This window comes from Gambusia affinis, linkage group LG13 (assembly GCF_019740435.1).
Source record: "Gambusia affinis linkage group LG13, SWU_Gaff_1.0, whole genome shotgun sequence".
Lineage (NCBI taxonomy): Eukaryota > Metazoa > Chordata > Actinopteri > Cyprinodontiformes > Poeciliidae > Gambusia > Gambusia affinis.
The window spans coordinates 3,340,673-3,355,039 of NC_057880.1; the positions used below are offsets into that span (position 1 = coordinate 3,340,673).

Genomic DNA, 14,367 nt, shown 5'->3' on the forward strand with positions numbered 1-14,367 from the left:
CATTTCCATTACAAATACGCACCAAAGTTTGTTAATATTGCGCTAGTGTCGAAAATAAACCCCACGATTTCGCAATGATGGTGATAAGATAAATAAGATTTTAAATCACATGTGAATAAGTTTGTTCACGCCACAAGTCATTAAAAAGCATGCCACAGCTGAAACCCCCCCACAGAAAAAGTATAAAAAAAGATGAGTTTTTTGAAACTGCTGTGTTTCCATTAAACAAATTTATTTCTGTAATTTGTACGACAGTAAATGGAAACACAGCGGCTGTTGCATCAGTGAAACAGAGACAGCAGTGGTTCTGTACCCTGGACGGTCCCCTGTACAGCCCTCGCAAGTGATCCCAGGAGAGTTCCTGCTGCACATCCAATGTTGCCACAGCAACCACCTGCAACACAGCGAATAATCGCACATTGGGCTGTTATTATTATACACTAGTTTCACACTGAAACAAGAATAACTCATGGATTTGTTCCTGCCATGTTAAATCACTGCTGGTACTCAGATGCTTTACTTGTTAGAGATAAACCAATAGAAGCAGAGCACTAAAACGGACAAAGAGATTATTATTATTCCTTCCAAGACTTTAAACTTTAGACTTATTACAGAATGACTGCAGCGCTCAGAGGATGAAGGTTTGACAGGGAAGCGGTCGGTGTCTTGTGCAGACAGGAAATGATCCAGCTTACCTTCTTCCTGTGAGTCTCAGCTCCTTTCTCATAATGTCCTGATGAAAATCGAGTCTGGACCCCAGAGAACACACACACACGCACACGCACACACACAAACACAAAATGATCATATCAAACGGCACACAGTAAATCTAGTCTGTCCGGCTCTAGTTTAGTCTCAAACAAGAAACCAGAAAACCGCAACAGCCAACTGATGTTCTATTTAATGATGAGACAATATTTTAGTAAACTGCAAACAATCTAAGTTCCTGTTTGTGAACTGAACATATTACACTTGAGTTAATTATGTGTTTAACCTAAAATCACACACAGTCTGCCATGTCATTGTTTTGGTTGTTTTTTTTGTTGTTGTTTTGTTTGTATTTCATTTCTAAAAATTGTTTTAGTGATGTAATGAAGTGATGTGTGACCCACTGTAAGAATAGCGGCAGCACTGCTGCAGATAAAATGGACTCTAAATAAGTTAAACCTACTATGACCTCTGACCTCAGTCTGCTGTAGGGAGGACAACCATTGGTCAAAACTATTTTGCAGACTGTCAATACAAAAACTCAAAGTTTTCCTTAGCCTCAGATATTAGTCACAGAAATAAACCACAACGAGCAAATGAATTTGCTGCACACTGACAGAGCAGCTGTCCTCTGTTCGGGTCAGCTCATGGCGTTTGGAGTTATGCTTTATGAACTTTTCCTCATGATTAGCACAAACTCACTGACCTGGGCGAGAGACGCGCTGCGGCTTCTGTTTGGCTCAGAACAAGCCCCGCCCCTTCCTCCATGGCTGGAGGAGCACTTGTAGCACCTCCACGGCTGCTGCGGCTCTGAGGCCACGCCCCACCCACAGTCCTTCTGCTGCAGGCACTGCAGGTGGTACAGGTGGCCGCAGCTGGAAAACACGCAGAGGTCAGAGGTCAGAGGGAACCTTGTAAAGTGTCATCCAGAGAGAGAGGTACATAATGTAATTATGTAATAACACCGCAGTACGTAATGATGTAATAATAATAATGTTTGAGTGTGTAAGGTGGAAAATAGACCTTCATTAACCATTCAGACCCCAAAAAACAAAAACCTGTCAGATGGTTTTACTATCCATGAAATAATTCAAAAACAGTCCAGATATTTTGGATGTTTCTGTCTCTTTATTTCCTTCTCACCAAAAGATTCAGTTTGTGTCTTAGAGGAGAGATGGAAAGCTCATGTTTGACTTGTTTTGCTTTAGCATTTCGCACATAAGTTTGCAGTGAGTTTGTGTCCTAAAGAAAAAAATCATAAACTTCAGCTATCTCACAGAGATACCAGCATACATGGAAAAACCTTATAAAAACCTTACACTGTAGCAAAAGAGACTTTCAGTATTCAAATCGCAGCACGAACTGACTAATACAGTATTACGAGGTAATGCAAAAGAAGCACAAAAATTCCCCCGTGTCCCCTAGGGGCCTCCGTAGTTTCCAGCGTGGAAGCAGCAGAAATAATCAAGTGGTTTTCACTTTGCAGTCACAGGCCGTGTTACCTGAACACGATGATCTCCTCGGTCACGTCCTGCTTCCTCTTGTAGTGCTGCAGGCAGATGTTGCAGCAGTCCTGACGGGGATGAAGCCCTCTGGTGACAGCGGAGCGGAGGTGTGCCAGGGACCAGTGGAGGTCGTGGTTCAGCAGATTTGTTGTTGTTTCAAGCAGAGTCTGAGAGACAGGCACATTTCTTACTGCTTCTTTCACTAAAATGTGTCTACTGAATGCTATGCTTTAATATTTATTTTTTTTGGTCACAAAAATGTTTCAGATCATCAAGTTAATTTAATATTGGATAATAACCTGAGTAGATACAGAAAGCAACTTTTCAATGACAATCACTGTAGATGTTTTATATTTACATGCGCTGAATAAAAAGACGTACATATTTTTTTTCTCAGTGTTAGAACTTAAATCTGACCTAAAACAACTTTTCTTGTTTTAGGTCAGTTTGATTTATCCAAATTATGTCGATTTACTAAATGCCAGAAAACATGAGAATCCTTTTTCAGAAATATTTTTCAGAACTTTCCTCAAATTCAAAGGTTTATGTACATTTGGTACAAGTAAACTTTACCTAATGTATGGTTTGCATTTAGAAATAGAAATAATTTTGGTAATTCTAACTAAACTAAAACAAGAGTTTGCTCTGATTTAACTGCAGACAGTGAAAAAAGAAAATAAAAATGTGTGTCCAAAGTTTCCCCCAGAAAACTTGCTAAGCCTGGAGGTTTCATCCAGCGGCCCGTCGTGTTTTTGAGTTAAAAAATGTTTAAAGTTGACAATATTGAAAATATCACTAGATAATCATGTGTTATTGAACGATTAGAGGATTAATACTTGAACACCAACCATAAAGTCTAAAAAAATGCAAACATTTTAAAAGGAAATAAAATAAATAAGCAACGCTTAGCCTGGTGGGGGGATAAGTAAAGTCTGGTGACCCACCAGGCTTATAAAACACTGGAGGAAACGCTGGTGTCTTTCATAAAAAGAAACACACACAAAGTATCTGGTTTCAGTTGTAGTCCACATGTCCCTGAATGAAGACATGTGGACGAAGCGTTACCTGTTCATAGGTGAACGTGTCCAGCATGCCCAGAATGAGTCCCTGGATCTCCGCCAGCTTTCCTCTTCCATAAACTGGATCCTGATTAAAACCATCCAGCAGCACAAGTTTAAATATCCAACATATCAACTGGAATGCTTGATAAAAATGATTGGATGCTCCACTAAACGTTGCATACATAACTAATACTGTCGGCTTGACTTAAAAGGAAGTAAGCCAACAGTGCTTATAAGAAGTTTTTATCCCCTTGGATGTTTTATCCTTTATATTGATTTCACAAATCAATTCATTTAAAAAACACATTAAAGAACTTTAATGTCAAAGTGAAAACTGGTTTCTACCAAATAATGAGAGTTAAATAAAAATATTTGACAAAAAGTAAGTGATTTCATAAACACTGACCGAACTAAATAGAGGTCCAGTCAGTTGTTGCTAGTACTCTGAGAGCAGTGAATGTGTCTCAAATGACTGCAGTATAAAGACAGCTGGTTCATCAGTATCCCTGGCTAACCACTACAGGAGGATGACTAACGAACACCCCAACCAATCAGAAAAAATGTTATCAAGATGTATCAGTCAGGGGATGGATATAAAAAAACATCCCCAGGGCCCTGAATATCCCAGGAGTTCAGTTCAATCCATCATCAATGGAAGGAATATGGACCATGTGTAAATATTCCTAGATCAGGCAGACCTCACAACCTGAATGTCAAAAAATAGACTACTGAGAGAGGACGCCTGGTCACCATGACGACGCTGAAGTAGCTACAAGCTGCAGCAGCTGAGATGGAGAGACTCTACATACAACAACTGTTGCTCTGGGTCTTCACCAGTCAAAGCTTTAAGGGAGCAGTGACGAGAAAAGCACTGCTGAAGAAAACTCAAATCAAGGCTGGACTGGAGTTTGCCAAAAGGCACGCGGGCAAAGACCCCATGGTGAATTGGAAGAAAGTTCTTCAGAGGACATTTATTACCCAGCAAGACAACCACTCGAAGCTTCCAGCTGAATCTACAAGAGATGGTTTGAAGACACAAGGGGAAGGACCAAGAGTGGCCCAGTCAAAGTCCAGAACCCCAGCAACCTGACAGAACTGGAACAGATTAGCAGGAAGAGTGGAGGAAAACTACAGACGGCCCTCACTGACTAGCTGTGTCTCCTCTGACCTTTAAATTTGCCAAATTGGAATAACAAAAATAAATTCCCTTAAAGGAAACATGTCAATTTTAAACAAACTCATGATTTTGATAAAACGTTTTTGCACAAGAATGAATTGGTTTAAAATTAGCCGTATTACAATTGGTGTTTTCTGCAAAACTGCAATGGAAACACTTTTTCTGAGACCCAGACTCCCTGCTGGGATGCGGCCTGGGAAGGAGGTGAATAATTATGCAACCAGTTATTTTATGTCGAATGTTTTCATTTAATTGTCATTATTGTGAATAAATCAGTTTTCACTTTGACGTTAAAGGTTTTTTTTGTTTATTTTTCTTTGACCTGAAGTCAAAATGTTTACCATGATTGATTGATAAAAGCAATAAAAATGGTAAAACACCCAAGGGGTATGAATACTTTCAATAAGCACTGGTGAAGCCTACCGTTTCCCTGGTTACGACAACATCTGATGTTAGCATGTCGGGAGCCGACCAACACAATTTCTTTTTGTCTTTACTGATTGTCCAAATACATGGTTTCATTCGTTAATCTATCATCACTGACAAATGACAGATACTCACCTGTAGGATCTGCTGAATGATGGCAGGAAGTGAAATAAAGCTGCTCATACAGTTGAGAACCTTCAGGGTCATCTCCTTCAGCCCTGGAACGATCCCAGACATGTTACCGTCATTAAACCAATCACAACAAGCCTTGCTTCTCAGACAACAGAAACATATCATCTCATGTTCAGCTTCTCCTCTTCCACTAGTCTGTCCATGCTTTCTCTAATCGTCATTTCTAAAATACATGCTGTTTTTCTTTAGACAATTATACAGAGATTTTTCAAATAGAGCTGGAGCAAACATCGCGATATGAAGAACATTTAGTGCAACATCAAATTCTGCCACTTCCTGTTGAACCCTTTAACAATACTGACAAATCTATCTGCTCCACGAGTTCTCCAAAATATTGGCTGAATTTTTTAGTAAGTAGTTTGTGTTGCTGTCCAAGCATTCAGCATGCTGAGATCAGTGAATCTTCATCAGTGCTGACAGAAGGACTGATTAGCGTAGAAGGAGGTTAAGCAATGTTAGAAGCCCTGCCTTCTACAGGGTCAGATCAGTGGAAACTCAATGCCGGAGCATTTTTACTTTTTTCCCACATAATGTTTGTGCAACTTTGAGCAAAAACCTTCAAACTATTGGTGCAGGTGTGCATGTTCACCATCCGAGATGTGTTTATCGCTGAGCCCCATGACTTCCTTCTGAGAGGCCATCATGGTGTCCAGGAGTGGAAACCACAGATCCTGTGAGGAAAGAGAACCGTCAGCTGTAGAGATGTAGCTCCCTCAGTTCCCCGCCGCAAACACTCTGCCCACCTTCCTTTGCTCTTGATCAAGATTCTGACAGTTTCGATGACAGAAGAGAATCATTTGGTTGAGTGAACTCTTCACTGTCGTCAGTGTGAATTCACCGTCCGCCTCCTCTTCGTCCCGTCCGTCAACTCCTCCTCCAAAGCCGTCGCTCATCTCTGCAGCGAGGACATCCAGGCTTTCCTTCAGGGTCTTCAAAGGGAAATGCAAACATTCAGTGAAATCAACACACCACCCTATTTAATCAAAACCTGAATTCATGAGTACAATGATATGATCTGTACCTGCAGCAATCCAGCAAATGCTCCAGGAATATCTCCCTTCTTTTCCAGCAGATAAGCCTTGGCTTCATTACAGTGGTACTTCTCTGTTATCTGGAGACAAAGTCATGGACTGTAAAGAATGATCACATCCCTGCTTCTATCTGCTTGACGAACAGATAGAAGCAGTATGAAACAGATGGGAAGCATTTCTTTTTGCAGAGAGACTACTGTGAAGTCCAGACTGATGACTGGTCTAGCTCCCCCTACTGGATGATTGATACCATTCATTAGATATAACAGCATCCAGGGACAGTCTATCAACTGGCCACATTTAGAGCCTCTTCACATGAAGTGCTGCTCTCCTTGCCATGACAACAGGAACGTGGGAGTTGAAGCTCATTCTGCCAGGCATTCCCACCTGACCCTCACATTACCTTTGGACCTGCCAGGTCTGACCGCTATCCTCCCTCACCATCGGAGCCAACTCACCACTAGGTAGTAGTCAGTGGACACCTCTGCCCCTCTCTACACCCAAGTGTCCAAGACATGCAGCCGCAGATCAGATGAGACGATCATCGAACTGCGGCCTAACGTGTCCTGGTGCAAAGAGCACATATGGACACCCTTAAGCTTGAACATGCTGTTTGCTATGGACAATCCATGACAAGCACAGACGTCCATCAACAGAACACTGCTCAGGTTCCGATCAGGGAGGCCCCTCCAGGTCTTATTGTCATTGCCCAAATGAGCATTGAAGTCCCCCAGCAAAAACAAGGAAGTCCCCAGGAGGGGCACTCAACAGTACCCCCTCCAAGGACTCCAAGAAGGGTGGGTAATCTGAACTGCTTTTAGGCGCATAAGAACAAGCAGTCAGAACCAATTCAACCACAGGTAGAACCAGATGAACCCCGAAATGGGGGGCGATGAATATACCCAACTCCAGAGTGACAGAGTGTCCAACCCCTTGTAAGGAGAACCAGGCCCATGTGCTGAGGTGAGTCTGACTATTTCTAACCAGAACCTCTCAACCTCACACAGCAGCTCAGGTACCTTCCTCACCAAAGAGGAGACTTTCCATATCCTGGGATATAGCCGAGGATCAGACAACATTCTAGAGGCATAAAAACAGTACCTGTATGGCCTCCTCAAGCCTGTAATGTTGGGAGGTGTGGAGGAACTTCAAAAGCTCCTGCGGTTCAAAGCGGCACATCAGGTCCAGCAAAAGCTCATAAAATTCAGACTCCAGAGGCAGCCGGGACGCGGACTGAGATCCTTCCCTGAGAGACAGTGCAGGGACAAAGAGTCCAAGATCAGGAGAGACAGCAGGAGGTCTGTGGTTATCAAACACCAGGGGAAGGAAGCAAACCGTACTGAGACTCCAGGAGACAGCGGAGGAATTGGAAAAGTAGACTGTCGTCCTGCAGAGACACACACAGAGAAGCCTTCTGAAATAAACCACTTCACTATGTACATCTGCTTAATTGCTTGTTAACACTAATAATGAATAAGCCATGATTGCAATTCAATGCCTGTAGGACTACTTTTTACTTGAGTAAAAATATGTTGTAGTAGTACTATTCTTACTTGAGTACAATTTTTCGTACTCTATCTCGTTACTGTATCCATGACAACACATCTTGAGGGTTTTACTGCCACCAAGTTGTGGATTCAATTTAAGTCTACCTGAAATATATTATTCTCTGCAGGAAAATGTAGATTTGAGCCTAAAGTTAGAACTCAGCTCTAAACCTAAACATCACTCTGAAAAGGATGCATCTAAAAAAAAATGGAATTGAAAGCTGTGTGTCTGAAGTGATGATGATGCGTTGTTTACCTGCAGCTCAGAGATGATGGTCTGCACCTCCTCTGTGAAGTGCCACACCACCAGGTCAGCTAATTTACCAGGATCCAGGCTCACCAGCTCCTGTTGTATAATACAAGAACACACCTTCTGTAGAATGACTGATGCCAATACCAAACAGGATGAGGCCGTAGAACATGTTCGGTCCAGCTAATGCATCTCCCTGAGAACGAGCTGCTGGGAGACGCCGTCTCTCCTCATTACAATCTGACCAGCAGCTGCAGCGCCCCTGACCTGCATGTGCTGCAGAACCTTCTCCTTGACCTTCAGCTTCTCCTCAGAGCTGTAGCCCGGCATGGACATCAGGTTGTGGATGTAGCTGAAGATTTCTGCCTAACACGCAAACACAACAGAAAATTATAAATCGCTGATTTCAGTTAGTTATTTTATGATTGAAAAGCAAAAAAAAAGAAGAAAAGAAGAATCCAATATTCTGCACAAACAGCAGATTTACCTGAAATCTGAAGCTAAACCTAGCAGGCATTTGAATTGCTCCATATTTCAGACTCAAAATGATACATTAAATACCATTAATATAATGTCTAATAATCAACATATTGTTTTAGCAGGAATCATTTTTGCTTTGCTAGATTATAAATATGGTACAATGAGAATATCATACTTCTATTTCTATTTCAGTACACTTAACTAATAATAATTAATGTTGGTGAAAATGTGTGAAATCTGTGACACTCTGTGATCCAAACACCTCGGTACCTTTCGAAGTGGGTCCTGTAAGTAGCAGTCCACGATGCGGTCATACAGATGCTTTTTCTCATAAAGGAACTCACAGATCTGGTAGCTGGAGGGCAGAACGCAGACAGCATCATGTGGTGAAATGGAACATCGGGATGTAATTCTGATTTCTTCACAAGTCAAAGCTGCGGAATGTCATTTTTATAAAAAAAAAAAATATATATCGATTTTTTACATATTTGTTGAAACTGTCACCGTGTCATGACAGTATGAGACAGATAGTCTCTGAAAAATTTCATTCCTCTGCCTAACTAGAAACAGCCAATCACAACCAACATATTAGTGCTGTCAATCACAATCTCATGTGGCGCTGCTCATCCACCCTTCTCCTCCACCCTAACCATGCTGCAGTGATTTTCAGGTTTAAACAGCGCTCTTCAGATGTAGATCACCATGTTTGATTAGTTGCTTACAACTTGGCTTTCTCTGCCAGCGTGAAGAGCCGTTCTTCGTTGAACTGGACCACACCCCCGACCTGCAGCAGCTCCAGCAGAACCTAAGCAGAGAAACAAGCGATACATGTCGGAGTCTACATCGCATTGGTCACATGAGTCAGAACATGACTCCAAATGATTATCTGTTGTGCTACATTTTCATGTTAAAAACAAAACAAGCACATGAAAAGCGTTCTGACGGAATGAGTGTGCTTGATCCTGCATATTTTCAAAGGCACAGGGTGTGTGAGAGGCAGACACGGTTCTACGTTGACATGTACCTGCTGCCGTTCAGTATGTCGAGAGTCATCGTCAGGGCAACACAGGAACTCCAGCACCTGAGGAGACAGATGTCCTTCAGACACAGAGGACAGACAGAGACACAAGGAATTGTGTCTTCCATCTCCTGTCACTGCTGCAGATGAATGTCTCGGCTTGAGACATTCATCTCATAAAACGTTTCTTCAGCTGCAACATTCTCAACTTGTGAGCTTGTTTTGATGCAGAGTGAAAATATCTGGCCAGATGATCGTTTACTTCCGTCTCTCCTCTTTCGGACGAGCGCTCTGATTTCTGCTGATGATGTCACTGAGCTGAAATGTCTGAGCAGCAAGCTGACAATATGAAATGTCACCACAAATACTAAAGCTGCAAAGCTTCTGAATCCCTAAAAAAGGAAGGCAATGATTTTTATACCTTCATTTGCAGAAGGATGCATTTAAATTAAATCAAATATTTTTATTCCACTGTTTTTGTGTCTCTGGAGTTTATCTCAAAGGAGATTTTTAAGAACACACCAGTCTGTATTTATTGCTTAGTCTCTGTCATTTTGGGTCCAGTCTTAATGGGCCTGGTGAGGCTTTTTGGTTCAAGGTTTTAAGACATGCACACAAACTTAGGAAGTGAACTTAATGTAAAAACAAAAAGCATTTGCTGCTGTCAAAAGTATCGTTTGCAATAATAAATCCAGTTGTAGAGAAATATCTACATACCTGATCAAAAAGGTTCCTGTTCACAAACAGCGTGTTGTTTGGCTTGGCCAGCTGCCGAGCCAGGAAGGTGAAGAGACCGCCGACTTGGGAGGGAGTGAAGTCAGGGTTGTCCACCATTACCTTTCATTAAAGCAAATGAGCAGTGTATTAATTAATGCACAGAGGCAAACAAACAATAAAAGAGAAATTAATCATGAAAGATTTTCAGACTCTGGTCATAATCACTATTGGTTTCTCAGAAGGCCTCAGAGGAAGAAGAAGCTGCATTTTGGCTTCCTTTCGCTCTTCATTACAGAAACTGTTAATAAGACCAGAATCTCACCTGAAGTAAGATGTCCACTATCCTCTGCTGGTACTCCAGGGCCTGCTTGTCGTTCTGGACATCATCAAACGTCTGGAATACATAAACACATCTCTCCATATTTTCTTACTTCAGTCAGCATTAAACAAAGAATCTTTCCATTTCTGAAAGTAATTTGATTTTATTGTTTTAAAACTTTAAAAAGTGTAAAGTGTAGAAATGAGTGCAGATTGTTGTTTTAAGGCCATTCTCAAGTCATATAATTCACATGGAATAATAACACAAGCACACGTTCATTTAAAATTAATTCATTTTAAATTCTAATGAACATTTAACACGGGAACTGGCAGACATTTTAAATATCCACAATAAATAAACAAAACAACAAATAAAAAGACTTATGAAGTCTGTGTAAACAAAATTGTAGATACAGCTAGTTGAGACCAAAGCACCAGCCTGAAAACATTTATCATCCAGTTTGTGGTAGAAATAGAGAGAAAAGAGAAAATGATAAATCATGCAAATAGAAATTATGGATATTTTAATTTATTGTGATTGAGTTATTACTTATTGCGACAAGCCTATCTGCGTCCATATCAGAAAATATTTTGTAAAGACTTAGTGTCCCAGATGTACCTGAATGCAGCATGAGCTCATGTTGGGAAAATCCCTCCTCATAAATGGAGATTCCTCTGTCTTGCATAATTATACATATAATCATACAGATTTTGGTCTGACTGCATGCTCCAGGTAGCTAGTTTACATTGAGTCTGGCATTGTTTCAGCTGACTAATTTAGCTCAACCTTTGTGGCTTATTGTGGTTAAAAGATTTGTTATCTGGCATAAAGTTTTATATGTCCAGTTACATGTTTTATATTTGTGTCCAGATGTAAAACAACACTTTATTAATTCACTGGAAACTTGACTGGAGATTTTTGTGTCAGTTTATATACTCAAACCAATCTGAAATCGGCCACACAATAAAAACCCAGTATAACTAACAGCTTGTTAATGACAGCTGAGAGACAGTCAGAGAGACATCCCACCATGGCAAGAACATTGAGGAACTCCCGAGTGTCAAAGTGGAGGAGTGTGTGAATAAACGGGAAGACTTCCTCCTTCTGTGAGGAGTCGCCTGAATGGAGACGGATCAGGAACTCAAACACCTGATCAGACACAAGCAGACACACAAAAACAAACAAATGTCAAACAAACCGCCTGCTTTCAATAACTGCAGCTCCATAATAAGATCGTAAAGTGAAGTTATTCCACGTCAACATGCACAACGAAATGAGCTTAACACACTGTTTTTGTTGAAATGCAGATTCCTGTAGAGACCAAAAGATTGCTTTTACTCGATTTAAATACATTTCTGAAAACCAGTAAAATAAAATTCAACATCACTTTATTCCATGAGCTGTTTTCACAGAGTACTGGCCGTCTGAACGGTTGACCATACCTGGTATTTGACCTGGACAACCAGATCTTCAGGGATGTCTCCGATCGGATAGGCTCTTCCAGCAAGACAGCAGCTTCATCCACACACACACACACACACACACACACACACACACACACACACAGATGTTCACTGATCAGAGCACTGTGACACAATTTCATTCTGATTTCAGTATGCAGAGAGCAATATTTCAACAAGCAATTTTATTTAACAAGAAACACAAAGCTAAAAGTAGAGATACACTGATTTGATATTGAAAGAAAAATTCTAGTTGGGGTGTCAGTGACAATGTACCCAATACATAAGGGCAGATCTACTGGTTGTGATGTTCTGATGTTAGTAAAACCACACAAATAAACAATGGAACAAATGCAAAACAACTGGTGAGGGTGACACAGATGTACGTCAAAGCAAATAAAACACATCAAAAATCAATAAATACATCTGTAGTCACTATATTCCATACATTTTAGTAAGTGCATAGAATTATGCACTTACAAAGAGACAGGCTAAGGCTCTGATATACAGCAGTTTGACACACAGGGTAATAATCGCATCAGGAGGATTTACCTTATATAAACTAGTAATTTATTCCCCATCACCACATCATCACCTAAAGGAAAAGAAACACATGGAAAAAACTATTTAAATATGTTTGTGGCAAAATACTGACAAAAAAGAGAAAGAAAAGAACAGAACAGAAAAGAAAGGAAGAGAAGAGAAAGGAAAAGAACAGAAAAGAAGTGAAAAAGAGAATAGAAAGAACAGAAAAAAAAGAAAAGAAAAGAAAAGAGAAAAGGAAAGCAAAGAAAAAAGATAAGAACAAAAAGGAAAGCTCCAGTCTAGTTGTGTTGCTTGGCGTCACCTGTTAGACTCCGCCCCTCTCTGACTCTAGGACCAATCACTGAAAAGAGTTTCTGAAATAATAAAGGACAAGTTCAGGAAGGCTTTTGGTCCGTTATGTCAGACCACACAGAATCCAGCTTAGATCTACTGAAGTATCTAGAATTTCTTCAGTTAAATGCATGATGAAAAAACTGACAGAGTAAAAAAAAAATACATGTTATCTAAAAGAAGCACTGAAACATTGGAAAGCTGAACAGCACTTTGTACCAATCTGATGACTGAAGAACCTGAATTATCCTCAACTTCCAGTTCAGTCAGTCACAAAAACACACCGTCTGTGTGGAACTTGCCTCCATTGGAGTAATGTAGTCATTCATGCCTCGGTTGAAAATATAGATCACTGCATCATAGAGCTGGTTGTTCCAACACACCTGGACCACCTGTACTCATCAAGCCACACAGACAAGCAGAGACAACATGTCCAGGCATTCATACTTCATACTGGTTGTGTTCTATATACAGGACTCATTGTACATCTACACACCTGTTGTATGTCCAGACTGGTAACATCCAGATGGACAATGCATCTCTCCAGGCTGTCCATCATACCGTTGTCATGGTAATGTGCCAGGAGGTCCTTCATAACAGGCGTAGTGATGTGACCAAGCCGGTTGGCGATGATGTACGACTCCAGTGACTCCAGGAAGACGCCCTTAGCAACCATGTTCTCCACCAGCCGAGAGTACAGCTGGTTGAACAGCAGGTCACTGAGAAACAAGGAGCTTCACTCTCAACGGTCAGAGAACCAACACTGACCACTTCATGGAGGTTGGAAAATAAACCACCAAACACTGTCAGCCTCTTTGTCGCCATCTTAAAATAGAAATTGTGTGCACTACCTTATTATGTCAGCTCTGGTCTGACACCAAATGTGTTGTGAACAATACAGACTTCAAGCACTTTGAACTGCCCTGTTGCTGAAAATGTGCTATATAAATAATGTTGCCTACCAACCTACCTTATGCTTTTTTGTTTTGTTGTCGCACTTATTTATCAGATCATCAGAGAAAATTAAGTATCTAACAGAAATAACCCAAGAGAGTACAAATTGCAGTTTCCAAAAAAAAGACACCTGGTGCCCAATCAAACTTCATGATGCAGTTTGATTGAGAGACTGAGAAGAACAACAACAAAAAAAACACAAAGGCCTGTCTCACATTTACCAAAAAAAAACATCTGGATGATCCCAGAGACTGCTGGGAAAATATTCAACAAGTGGAACTGTTTGGAAGGTGTGTGTCCTGTTAAATCTGGAGTAAAACTAGCACAGCATTTTTTTAAAAATTATAGCGACAGTCAAACATGGTGGTGGTAGTGTGATGGATGGTTTAATGAATTCTACTTTCTGGCAAAAAATCTGAAGAAGAAAATTATTTTCTTGACCTCAAACACATTTAGTGAATGAAACAGGGCAATAATCCAAAGTTCACCTCTGACTGTTTTCAAATGATGGTTCTGAAGTAGCCTAGTCAAAGTCTTGACTTAAATACAATTGAGATGTTGTAGAGTGACCTTAAACAGAAGGTAATTACTAACTCACATAGGGCCATGTTAGTTTAGATAGATTTTTATGACTTGATGAAATCTA

General features: G+C 40.7%; 1 protein-coding gene across 2 annotated transcripts in view; it reads right to left on the reverse strand.

Moving 5' to 3' along the window:
• The window catches only part of vps8 (VPS8 subunit of CORVET complex), a 29,279-nt gene that overhangs the window by 982 nt on the left and 13,930 nt on the right, over positions 1-14,367 (reverse strand). Inside the window, exons 21-44 of one of the 2 annotated variants that reach the window (XM_044135779.1) lie at positions 13,264-13,486; positions 13,070-13,159; positions 12,739-12,790; positions 12,444-12,486; positions 11,874-11,946; positions 11,461-11,580; positions 10,435-10,506; positions 10,113-10,232; positions 9,402-9,458; positions 9,100-9,182; positions 8,648-8,732; positions 8,165-8,263; positions 7,904-7,993; positions 7,441-7,487; positions 7,202-7,346; positions 6,091-6,180; positions 5,813-5,998; positions 5,659-5,740; positions 5,013-5,095; positions 3,279-3,359; positions 2,211-2,380; positions 1,415-1,583; positions 696-749; positions 314-394 (exon numbers count right to left, since the gene is read on the reverse strand). In XM_044135779.1, coding sequence (XP_043991714.1) covers positions 314-394; positions 696-749; positions 1,415-1,583; positions 2,211-2,380; positions 3,279-3,359; positions 5,013-5,095; positions 5,659-5,740; positions 5,813-5,998; positions 6,091-6,180; positions 7,202-7,346; positions 7,441-7,487; positions 7,904-7,993; positions 8,165-8,263; positions 8,648-8,732; positions 9,100-9,182; positions 9,402-9,458; positions 10,113-10,232; positions 10,435-10,506; positions 11,461-11,580; positions 11,874-11,946; positions 12,444-12,486; positions 12,739-12,790; positions 13,070-13,159; positions 13,264-13,486 — 2,395 coding nt within the window. The remainder of the gene's footprint in view (positions 1-313; positions 395-695; positions 750-1,414; positions 1,584-2,210; positions 2,381-3,278; positions 3,360-5,012; positions 5,096-5,658; positions 5,741-5,812; positions 5,999-6,090; positions 6,181-7,201; positions 7,347-7,440; positions 7,488-7,903; positions 7,994-8,164; positions 8,264-8,647; positions 8,733-9,099; positions 9,183-9,401; positions 9,459-10,112; positions 10,233-10,434; positions 10,507-11,460; positions 11,581-11,873; positions 11,947-12,443; positions 12,487-12,738; positions 12,791-13,069; positions 13,160-13,263; positions 13,487-14,367) is intronic. The other variant, XM_044135780.1, reaches the window with a different exon arrangement.